Source organism: Bos indicus, chromosome 23, assembly GCF_029378745.1.
Source record: "Bos indicus isolate NIAB-ARS_2022 breed Sahiwal x Tharparkar chromosome 23, NIAB-ARS_B.indTharparkar_mat_pri_1.0, whole genome shotgun sequence".
Taxonomy (NCBI): Eukaryota; Metazoa; Chordata; class Mammalia; order Artiodactyla; family Bovidae; genus Bos; species Bos indicus.
The window spans coordinates 29,630,196-29,640,918 of NC_091782.1; the positions used below are offsets into that span (position 1 = coordinate 29,630,196).

At 54.7% G+C, this 10,723-nt stretch overlaps 2 protein-coding genes across 3 annotated transcripts; both read left to right on the plus strand.

The window, feature by feature from the left end:
• The first annotated feature begins 1,179 nt into the window (after positions 1-1,179).
• On the plus strand, positions 1,180-6,808 carry CLIC1 (chloride intracellular channel 1). The gene is made up of 6 exons (XM_019986182.2): positions 1,180-1,426; positions 3,845-3,954; positions 4,144-4,269; positions 4,425-4,531; positions 4,967-5,148; positions 6,415-6,808. The coding sequence occupies exons 1-6, from the start codon at positions 1,388-1,390 to the stop codon at positions 6,574-6,576; spliced, it is 726 nt and encodes a 241-aa protein (XP_019841741.1). The 5' UTR covers positions 1,180-1,387; the 3' UTR covers positions 6,577-6,808.
• A 312-nt stretch (positions 6,809-7,120) lies between these two features.
• Positions 7,121-10,698, plus strand: DDAH2 (DDAH family member 2, ADMA-independent). Of its 2 annotated transcripts, none has more exons than XM_019986214.2 (7): positions 7,121-7,349; positions 8,194-8,556; positions 8,671-8,770; positions 8,896-8,969; positions 9,134-9,253; positions 10,044-10,193; positions 10,384-10,698. In XM_019986214.2, exons 2-7 carry the CDS (start codon positions 8,260-8,262, stop codon positions 10,498-10,500), a joined length of 858 nt encoding a protein of 285 aa, XP_019841773.1. In that variant the 5' UTR covers positions 7,121-7,349; positions 8,194-8,259; the 3' UTR covers positions 10,501-10,698. The 2 variants fall into 2 exon arrangements, with proteins under 2 accessions (XP_019841773.1, XP_019841774.1); XM_019986215.2 differs by lacking the exon at positions 7,121-7,349 and adding an exon at positions 7,418-8,057.
• Positions 10,699-10,723: the final 25 nt, after the last annotated feature.

The following is a 10,723-nucleotide window of genomic DNA, read 5'->3' on the forward strand; positions in this document are numbered from 1 at the left end:
AGAGAAAACCCACAGAAGAGGAAGCATGAGAGGAAACCACTAACTGCTGGTTCCAGCACCTCTCTGCACTCCACCCGCTCCTCCCCCAACTCTCTCCTGTTCTTTAAGTTTCAAGCCCTGCTTTGCTCCTATATCCTTGCATCCCACCATGATTTTCTGAAACTCTAGGTGTCTTGTTAGATAGAGGGTAGTGAGGAAGAAAGAGATGGCTGAATAGGACAGAGATTCAAATGTGGAAGCTGGCATATGTCCTGTTTGGAGAACATATTTGGGGGCTATTTTTCAGCAGATCATAAAGAGTTTGATAGAACCTCCAAAATCAAGGTTATTGGGGAGGGAGGGAGAGAACTATTCTTCCTCTGTTTTCTCTACTTCTTTATTTGTGTCCCTAAGGACTCTGCTCACACTATCTTGTCTGATTTTCACCTTTTCCCCCCACAATAGGACCAGCTACCACCAGCCCAGTAGGATCAATGCTGCTCTACTCTAGGGCTACAATAACCCCATGCTTTCCTCCTCATCTCCAAGGCAACCTGTCAGGGAGAAAAGGGCAAAAGGCACAGGAAGGGGCTCCAGATGGGGGGCAGAAGTGGAAGCATTAAAGCTGAACAGGCTACTGAATGGGAGAGGACCTCTCCCAGTGATGAGGCCCCTGGCTGGGCTCAGCTTCCTGTTTCCCCAGCACAGGGCCTGTGATCTCCCCTACCCAACTCTGCCCTACTTTTCACCACTCTCTTCCTTCAAACCCAGCTTCTCCTTCCAAGTCCCTCTTGTGGACCACAGTCCTAGCAACCCAGAATTGGGAATTGGGAGTCCGGAAGAAACTTGGAGAAAGGAATAAAGGACCACTTTTCCCTTCTATAATTCCCTTTCTGGGCCCTCGGGGACGTGCTCAAGCAGTCAGTGTCAGATTTCTTGGGTGAGGGTGGAGTGGGAGTGTCCTCTGATTAAGCAAGCAGGGAAACTGAGGCAGAAAAAAGTCCCGTGATCAAGGAGACTGGCAGGGACACAAGGGATTTTCCCGAGATAAGCCTCAAACCCCCTCCCCCATCATCAGGGAGACCCGAGGCTCACCCCTCCGGGCCCATTCCCTAGGTCGTCGAGTCCCGCCCCCCGCCCGTCCCTTCCCCAGGTTCGGGGCGGGGCGGTCCGTGAGTCAGCTCCCAGATCAAGTCCGGGAGCGGGTAGAGCTAGAGCCGCTGGGTGTGGAGTCCGCCGGACTGGTGGAGAGGCCGCGTCTGGAGTGAGCGGGTCTGATCAGGCTCGTGTGGCGCTGAAGGGCCAGCCCTAGGTCTGGGGGAGAGAATCTCTTCTGTGAGACCGCCTTCCCTGCCCGGCCCCTCCCAGTTCCCCCAGCGACGGCTGCTTCCTGGTCCCCGTCGCAACCATGGCTGAAGAACAACCGCAGGTCGAATTGTTCGTGAAGGTAAGAACACCTTCTCCCTCCTCGGCCCCCCTCCAAGTTCCTGGAAGGCAACTCACACTTTTCCCCAGCTCCAGCCTCCACTCCCCACTCCCTTTCCTCTTTGAGTCCCATCCCCAGCCCCACGTGCAATCTTTAGTGTGTGTGGCGGGGGCGGAGGGCGGCGGGGCGGGGAGGGAGGTGGCGGGAGGGTTGGGAGGCGAAGATACTATGCCCGCCTAGAGAAATCTAGGCTCAACCTTGAAAAGTTTGTAAAAGTGCAAGTTTCCAGCAGCCTAAAGGACAAGAAGATAGAGAAAAGGGAGGGTTCCCAGGAGCTTAGAAGATTGACCGAGTGGGGGTGAGGGAACAGCTGATAGGGGACAGAGAGAGAAGGGGCCAGCCCGAAACCTAATAAGGTTTGGGTGGGACCGAGGGAAACAAGCCCGGAAACCTAACAAGGTTTGGGTGGGACCGAGGGAAACTTCAGGATAAGGGCCCTACAAAAAGATCAGAGGGTGAGGTGCATGGTGGGGGAGACTTGGAGGGGTGTGTGTGGGGCTGTGTGTACGTGTGTGTGTGGCGGGGGAGGTTTCAAGGAAGAGGGTGTGGTAGGAAGGTCTGGGAGTGGCACCAAGTGAACTGGGAAGAATTGGTGGGGTGGAAGGAGACAGGAGAGTGGGAGTGGAGTTCCAGAAGCTGGCTCAGAGTGGTGATGGAGTCGAGAACCAGTGTCCCTGGGGTGTTGGAGAAGCGAGAGAAAGGCTGTTGGCGCGGAGATGAGAGTTGAGCAGTGGCTACCACGAGGGTAGATGAGAAGAGAGAGCAGGAGGAGAGCTGCGCTAGGGCGTTTAGAGTTTGGGGGTTATAGAAACGAAAGAAAAAGAGCCGTCCCAATTCTGTCCTCTCTGTGGGTGTTGATGAGGAGAGGTGGTCCCAAGGTATTTGCATATCGAAACCTCAGGCTGCCGCTTCAGCCGCGCTCCCTTCCGCACTAGGCTTGCATTCTCTCGCCTCTCCAGACCCCTTCTCTGTGCTCCTCCCTCCCTTTAGCGACCTCCCCCTCCGTCTGTATCTCCCGGCTCGCAGTCTCCCCACCCTTCACTTTGCTGCCTCTTTTCCCTCCACTTCCCCTCTTTTGTTCCTCCAGCCTTTGTGTGTCCTAGCCCGTTTCTCCCTCTCCTTTATGCCGGGGCTTCTCAGGCGGCCTCTTAGGTGTGGTCCCCACCTCACTCTCACTCTTGCCTCAGGGGCTATTTTTACTCCTGGGTGGGGCTGCGCTGCAGAGATTCCAGCCCTGGGTCCTGCTTGAGGAAGGTTATCTGGAGCCAGGGGACTTGCTCTGAGAGACCCTCCCCACACACACTCCCCCTGCTCCCCTGGCAGTGCCCAGGGAAGAGGGAGGTGGCATTGTCTGCCCAGGCCTCAGCCTCACAGGTCCCTGCCCCCACTGCTTGCCAGGAAGGAAGCTGCTGAGACCCAAGACACAGTGAGATGAATCACCCTCAGCCTAGGGGGAGGTGTCTGTTGGGGGATGAGGTCAGGGATTAGAGAGCAGCCCCCCTCTTACAAGGCCCTCCACACCTTGAGGGTTAGGCTCTGAGCCCCTTGACTCCCCCCCCAGCTGCTTGGGTAGTGTATGCTGCTACTGCTAAGTCACTTCAGTCGTGTCCGACTCTGTGCAACCCCATAGATGGCAGCCCACCAGGCTTCCCCACCCCTGGGATTCTCCAGGCAAGAACACTGGAGTGGGTTGCCATTTCCTTCTCTAATGCATGAAAGTGAAAAGTGAAAGTGAAGTCTCTCAGTCGTGCCCGACTCTTAGCAACCCCATGGACTGCAGCCCACCAGGCTCCTCTGTCCGTGGATTTTCCAGGCAAGAGTACTGGAGTGGGGTGCCATGGGTAGTGTATAGAGAACCAGAACTCCTGCTTCCAAACCCCCGCCCCACCGCTCCTGTGTTCAGGCTCTACTTCCTTCGGGAATCCAGGCCTCTAGCCCACACCGCTGGCTTCAACAAAGCCCCTTTCTAGGCTCTATTTCATGGGTCAATGTGAGAATTAAATGAGTTATGGCATGTAGAATGCTTAGAATAGCACGGAGAAAAGTAACTACGCCCACCCCCATTTGTCTTCCCTCTCTAGGGTCTAGATCCTCCAAATTCTCCAAAATCCATTCCCTGGGCCTTCCTCCCATTGTCCTCAATTCTCTGGGAAACCAGAAGCTTACCTTTGCAGAAGATATTCGTAATGATCTGTCTTAGGTTTGACCCAGACCAGAGAGTGCAGAGCCCAGTTATGTGGGGAGCTTTTACCAGTGAGACTGAGTATGTGTCATGACTAGGCAGAAAGCAGCCAAGTCTGGGAGCAGGAGATGCAGAGAATGGCCTCAGGATGAGTGGGGTACACCAGGCCTAACCTTGGGCTGGGGCTTCCTTTCCAGGCTGGCAGTGATGGGGCCAAGATTGGAAACTGCCCCTTCTCCCAGAGACTATTCATGGTGCTCTGGCTCAAAGGAGTCACCTTCAATGTCACCACTGTTGACACCAAGAGGTAGGCCCACTTCTGTTCCTCTAAACACCTCTTAGGTGCACAGGTGCACACTCATTCACCTGAGTCCTTCCATCCTGAACCATCCCCCCCATCCCCCCATCTGGAGCCCCTCTCCCGCCTCCCTCCATCTCCCCTTTCTTGGTCTCCCTAACGCCCTTTACCAGTCCTTATGCCTGGTCTCTTCTCCAGGCGGACTGAGACGGTACAGAAGCTGTGCCCAGGAGGGCAGCTCCCTTTCCTGCTGTATGGCACTGAAGTGCACACAGATACCAACAAGATTGAGGAATTTCTGGAGGCAGTGCTGTGCCCTCCCAGGTAGAGGGGAACTTGGAATGAGAAGTGGGGGAGCTGGGAGACTCTGGGAAAGGGGTTGAAGAAATGAAAAACAGAGATGGTGGTGGGGCTAGGGCAGGGGAGCTGAGGCTCCTCCTCGGAAGATATCTTATCCAGTTTCTCCCATTGGCTTTTAGGTACCCCAAGCTGGCAGCTCTGAACCCTGAATCCAACACAGCTGGGCTGGACATATTTGCCAAATTCTCTGCCTACATTAAGAATTCAAACCCAGCACTCAATGACAGTGAGTCTTGTGGGTCAGAGGCCTGGGTTCTAGGAGGAATGGAAAAGATCTAGGGATTAGGGACACCTGGACATTCAGATATCAGGGAGATGGAGCTGATATTGCAAACCTTACTTAAATTAAAAAATAATAGCAACTCTATAGATCCAGATGACCTGAGTACAAATTCTAGTACCTGTGAGCCTTTGAGGAATTCATTTCACTTCTCTGGAAATCTATTTTCAGATCTATAAAATGAGGATAACAATACCTATTTCCCTGGTTGATGTGAGAATTAAATGAGTTTTTGTATGTAAATTGCATAGAAGAGCACAGAGAAAATGAAACACATTAGTGTTAGCTATTATTGTTTTGGACTTTCCTCATCCCCACCATGGGCTTTCTTGGACTATGTCGATCTTCTGATGTTCTTACCAACTCCCTTCTCTTGCACAGACCTGGAGAAGGGGCTCCTGAAAGCCCTGAAAGTATTAGACAATTACCTGACATCCCCCCTCCCAGATGAAGTAGATGAGACCAGTGCTGAGGATGAGGGGATCTCTCAGAGGAAATTTCTGGATGGCAATGAGCTCACTCTGGCTGACTGCAATCTGTTGCCCAAGCTCCACATAGTACAGGTGAGTAGTGATTGTGGGAGGAGTAGGTGGGAGGTGGGATGACTCTTTAAGGGGCTCCCATGCAGGCTTCTCATGACAACCACTCCAAAGGTGGTTTCTTTCTGAGTAGTTTCCAATGGCAGACACCACCCTATTCCTTCTCTGCTATCTTTGCTGGCAAGACCACTGGTTGGGAGAATTAATTACATTCCACCATGCAAGGTGTGGGTGCAAACAGACTGAGAGTAACACATCCCAGTACTGCTTTCAAGAATGCTCTTCCTGTCTCTATCATTGCCAAATCCCCAGATCAGACAGACCAGGCTTTTCCTAAAATCAAAGTTTTAAGTCTGTTGTTTCAGTCTCCACTTATCTTCCTCTTGTGGAAGATGAAAAGTGCTGGTTCCCTTGTTTTTGTCACAGCTCAAAGCTATGGTTTAGTTTGTGAAACGTGAGCCCGGTGTCAGTCTGCTGCAGAACTGTGTATTGAAAATCTCTGTATTTATTTATTTGGCTGCACAGAGCCTTAGCTGTAGCATGAGGGACCTTTGATCTTGGCATGCTGCAGGTAAGTCCCTGCCTGCAAAGGATTTGAAATCTAGCTGAGAAAATAACTTTCACATGAAAGTTAATAATACATGATTAAAAGCCAAATGACAAGTAGACAGAAATTGCTGTGGAAATTTAAGAGAACTTTATGGTTTGTGAATTATATCTCAAAATTAGGACGAGAAAACAAGCACCATGGACTGGGGTGGTCTGAAAGGGGCTGGTTATAAATGGCCAGGATTTCAGTAAGTGGAGAGAAAGGGTGAAGGCCTTACCAGACAGGAGTTAAGATGACTGCAGGTGATTATGTGGGAGATGAGTCATAAGGACTGATGTTGAAGCTGAAACTCCAGTACTTAGGCCACCTGATGCAAAGAGCTGACTTATTTGAAAAGATCCTGATGCTGGGAAAGATTGAAGGCAGGAGGAGAAGGGGACCAACACAGGATAAGGTGGTTGGATGGCATCACCAACTCAATAGCCATGAGTTTGGGTAAACTCAGGGAGTTGGTGATGGACAGGGAGGCCTGGCGTGCTGCAGTCCATCGAGTCGCAAAGAGTTGGGACTGAGTGACTGAACTGAACTGATGAGTCATAAGAAAAGAAACCAGGTATCGAACTTGCTTAAATGCCTGGATTTTATCATATAGGCTTTGGGATAAGGGAAGGACCAAGGGCATGGCAGCTGGTGTGACTTTCCTGAGGCTAACCTATGGGTCCTCCTTCCCGCACCCCTAGGTGGTATGTAAGAAGTACCGGGGATTCTCCATTCCGGATGTGTTTCGTGGAGTGCATCGATACCTGCGCAATGCCTATGCTAGGGAAGAGTTTGCTTCCACCTGTCCAGATGATGAGGAAATCGAGCTGGCCTATGAGCAAGTGGCCAAGGCCCTCAAATAAGGCCCTTCCTAGGGCCACCCGACCCCCCCTCCATTTTCTTCACAAAGGCCCTGGGTGGTTTCCACATGCTACCCAACGGACACACTCAAAATGGCCAGAGGGCGTAGAATCCTGAAGCACCTGTGCAGGGCTTGCTGGGGGCAATGAGAAGCAAGGATGGGGGATCTGCGAGAGATTTTTATTGTGGGGTGGGTTGGACAATGTATTTCAGTAATAAAATACAGAATGACAATCTAGTGTTTTTATACAAAGCTGGGGCTTGGAGTGTGAATAACAAGGAAAGAAGGGTAGGTCAATGACCTTGAACTCCTGGCAGAAACCAGGAATTTAGAAAAGGGGTGCTTGTGATGGGCTGCCATTTTTATGTGTAGGTCCACGATAGTGCTATCTTGGGCTCCATGCCGCATTTGCAGCCCAGCCGCCGGGGCTGGCCTGATCTGGGTGGGTCTGGGCAGCGATCTTGGGGCGGGGCGGAATTCCGAGAAGGGGGGCGCGCAGTCGGGGTGGAGTGGGCGCGGCATAGCAGGGCGGAATGGGCGTGACCTCGAGGAGCCCCGCCCCGTCCCGCTTAGACAATGCCCTGGAGCCGCCAGACCGTCGTGCCCCCGACCCACTGTAGTACTTGAGCTCGCCTACCCGGGGACCCTTCAAAGCCAAAGCTCCGGTCCCCGACGCTTGAAGGCTACGACTCTCTTCTTCACCAACTCTGTCCTCAGGGGGGTGGGGCTCCAGCCAAGATCACTGAGCGGCAAGAGCAGCGGTGGCCGCTGGAGGTGAGTCTGGGGTGGGAGGTGTCCCTTGGACCGTGTGCAGACCGGAGTTCCGGAATGCTGGACCCGTGCTTGCGCCGGGACAGTGCGGAGAGTCGACATTTGGGTGCGGAGCTGAGTCGGGGTGGACTTTGGGGAAGATGGGTCAGGAGACTGGGGGACCATGTCCTGGCGCCCCGAGTGGCGCCTGCTCCCCAGAACCACGCCTCCCAATTTCCCCGCCCCTCGGATTTTGTTTTAGACCTCTCCCAGTCCTCCGGGACTGAGTCTGGTTTACACTGGGTCGCGCTAGGGACGGAGAGACTGACTGGGGTGGAGAGAGGATATTTAACTCCTTAGGCTCTATTCCCTTCTCCTTGACCCTCTCTCCCTTTCTCGTTCGGACATCCAAGACTTTCATCCCCCAGGCTCTAACTCTCTCCCCAGCTGTCTCCTCCTGTCCCATCACCCCTGTGGATTCCTCGCCGCACTTCGGGTCCCTAAGGCAGCGAGCAGCTGAGGGTTAAGGGGGCGGAGCCGCTGCATTTTTGGGGAGTGAGCGCATCCTAGCGGCTGCCAAGAGGGGCGCCTGGCGGGGACCTCTCAAAACCCCCCAAGCAGGGGCAACAGGTGTTTTGGAAATTAGGGGTCCCGATCTTGTTCCTCGGACTCCCCACTAAAGCAGCAGATCCGCGAGGGTGCGGGGTGGAATGGGGTCCGCAGGAGAGGAAGGTCTGGAGGGGGTGGGGCGGAGTGGGAGGGGCGCCCGGAGAAGGCATACGAAGACCCAGGCGCTCTTAACCATCCCCCTACGCCCTTCTCTGCATGTCTCTCTCTCTGCCTCCCCCCTTTCCGTTTCTTCTCCCAGACAGGTGAAGTAGAAAGAGAAAACTAAGAAATCAGCGCAGCCGGAGGGGGCATCTGTGTGGATGGGATGGGGACGCCAGGGGAGGGGCTGGGCCGCTGCTCCCATGCCCTGATCCGGGGGGTCCCGGAGAGCCTGGCGTCGGGGGAGGGTGCAGCAGCTGGCCTCCCAGCTCTGGACCTAGCCAAAGCTCAGAGGGAACATGGGGTGCTGGGGGGTAAGCTGAGGCAGCGATTGGGGCTGCAACTAGTAGAACTGCCTCCTGAAGAGTCGCTGCCGCTGGGACCGCTGCTCGGTGACACCGCCGTGATCCAAGGGGATACGGCTCTAATCACGCGGCCCTGGAGCCCCGCCCGCAGGCCGGAGGTGAGCACCTGGGCACGGGTTCGAGTAGGGGGAAAGAAGGATCTGGACATCCCGAGCTTTAGGGAAGAATGGGGGTGGAAATATCTGCTTCGCTCCCTCTTCTCCTGCCCTAAGGTCGATGGAGTCCGCAAAGCCCTCCAGGACCTGGGGCTCCGAATTGTGGAGATGGGGGACGAGAACGCAACGCTGGATGGCACTGATGTTCTCTTCACCGGTGAGGCTGGGGTGCCTGCGCCCTGGGGCTTGGTACAGGGAGGCTGACTTTGGGAGAATGGGCCACGTCGAGCCTTGTTTCCAACTCACTCGTGCCTCATACCTCGACGACCTCCCTGGGCTCAGGCCGGGAGTTTTTCGTAGGCCTCTCCAAGTGGACCAATCACCGAGGAGCTGAGATCGTGGCGGACACGTTCCGGGTTAGGAGCGGGGGTGGGAGTAGGGGGAGTCGGGGGTGGATGGGGTCGCAGGGACCTGGGCGGAGAGGAGAGGGGAGGGACTAGGGGGCTGAGGAGGAAGTGGCTGAGAGTAGCCTGTGTTTAGGCTATCCCCGTCATTGAATACTTTCCCTTGTTCCCTCTAGGACTTTGCCGTCTCCACGGTGCCCGTCACAAGCACCTCCCACCTGCGTGGCCTCTGCGGTATGGGGGGACCCCGCACCGTGGTGGCGGGTTCCAGCGAAGCTGCCCAAAAAGCTGTCAGGGTGAGAAGGGGTGGGGCTGGGGTGGGGCAAGTTGAGGGCCAGCCAACGACAGTGGGCGTGGCTCTAGGCCCAGGAGGCGGGGAGCAGGGCAGCTCTGAGAATTAGCTCCAACTCCTACCCTCACTGTGCTGTCCATCTATGTGAGAAAACAAGTTACTATAAGCCGGACAGGCAGCTGGAACACCGAGAAACAGGGACAATTAACATCGTCTTCCGGGGTTTCACGAAATTCTGTGCTGCTGCTGCGGCTAAGTCGCTTCAGTCGTGTCCGACTCTGTGTGACCCCAGAGACGGCAGCTCACTAGGCTTCCCCGTCCCTGGGATTCTCCAGGCAAGAACACTGGAGTGGGTTGCTATTTCCTTCTCCAATGCATGAAAGTGAAAAGTGAAAGTGAAGTTGCTCAGTCATGTCTGACTCTTAGCGACCCCATGGACTGCAGCCTACCAGGCTCCTCCATCCATGGGATTTTCCAGGCAAGAGTACTGGAGTGGGGTGCCATTGAAGGGCATCTAATCTGTGTCTTGAAGGATGGATAGGATCGACGGGTGGGATCTGGAGTAGCAGAGAAGTGGATAGCAGGTGGAAAGAACTGCCTGTGAGTCCGAGGTGGAAATTAGCAAAGTTAATTAAAGCACTCAGTGTCTGACACATAGTAACTGACATGTGATTGCTGTTATTATTATTCCACAATAATGTGACTCTGTCCCCCGCCCTTAGCGGTGGTAGGGCAGCAAGACTCAGTTGTGGAGAGGCTGAGCCTTGAGTGTTTCCTGTCTCTTCTCCCCCAAGGCAATGGCAGTGTTGACTGATCACCCCTATGCCTCCCTGACCCTCCCGGATGACGCAGCAGCTGACTGTCTCTTTCTGCGTCCTGGGCAGCCCGGCCTGCCCCCTTTCCTCCTGCACCGGGGAGGCGGGGACCTGCCCAACAGCCAAGAGGTGAGAGAAGGCAGGAGCTCCACCACCACCCCCCAACCAGAGAAATGGGGCTCAGGCCTTCCTTGTGGGAGGAAGAAGGGGTGCCTTTTCTAGAAGCCCAAGTGGGGCCCTGTGAGCTGGCTGAAAGGGGGCCCCGCCTGTGGGTCTTGGGGACTCACTCCCTTCTCCCCACACGCTGTCCTCCCTGCAGGCACTGCAGAAGCTCTCTGACGTCACCCTCGTACCTGTGTCCTGTTCAGAACTGGAGAAGGCCGGCGCTGGGCTCAGTTCCCTCTGCCTGGTGCTCAGCACACGCCCCCACAACTGAGAGCCCAGCCCGGGGGTTCTGGCTGACCAGGGGTAGAATGGCATAGGAGTAGAAGGGGAAGGAAAGTTAGATAGAGGATGGTGATTAGGCAGTAGTGGGGAGAGGGCCCCATATAGAGGAGGGCAGAGTGAGAAAAAGGACAGAGGCCACTGGGTGAGTCGTCTCCTCAAGAACTAATAAAATAGAACTGACCTTTTAGACTGGACTGAGACTGGTGTCTTAC

Bases quoted from the DNA above. Each gene is read 5' to 3' on its own strand.
- CLIC1 (XM_019986182.2), top strand. From the start codon at position 1,388: ATGGCTGAAGAACAACCGCAGGTCGAATTGTTCGTGAAG. The intron at 4,532-4,966 runs GTGAGTCTTGTG...TCTCTTGCACAG, and splicing joins AAACCCAGCACTCAATGACA to ACCTGGAGAAGGGGCTCCTG. The intron at 5,149-6,414 runs GTGAGTAGTGAT...CCGCACCCCTAG, and splicing joins CCAAGCTCCACATAGTACAG to GTGGTATGTAAGAAGTACCG.
- DDAH2 (XM_019986214.2), top strand. From the start codon at position 8,260: ATGGGGACGCCAGGGGAGGGGCTGGGCCGCTGCTCCCATGCCCTGATC. The intron at 8,970-9,133 runs GTTAGGAGCGGG...TGTTCCCTCTAG, and splicing joins TCGTGGCGGACACGTTCCGG to GACTTTGCCGTCTCCACGGT. The intron at 10,194-10,383 runs GTGAGAGAAGGC...TCCTCCCTGCAG, and splicing joins ACCTGCCCAACAGCCAAGAG to GCACTGCAGAAGCTCTCTGA.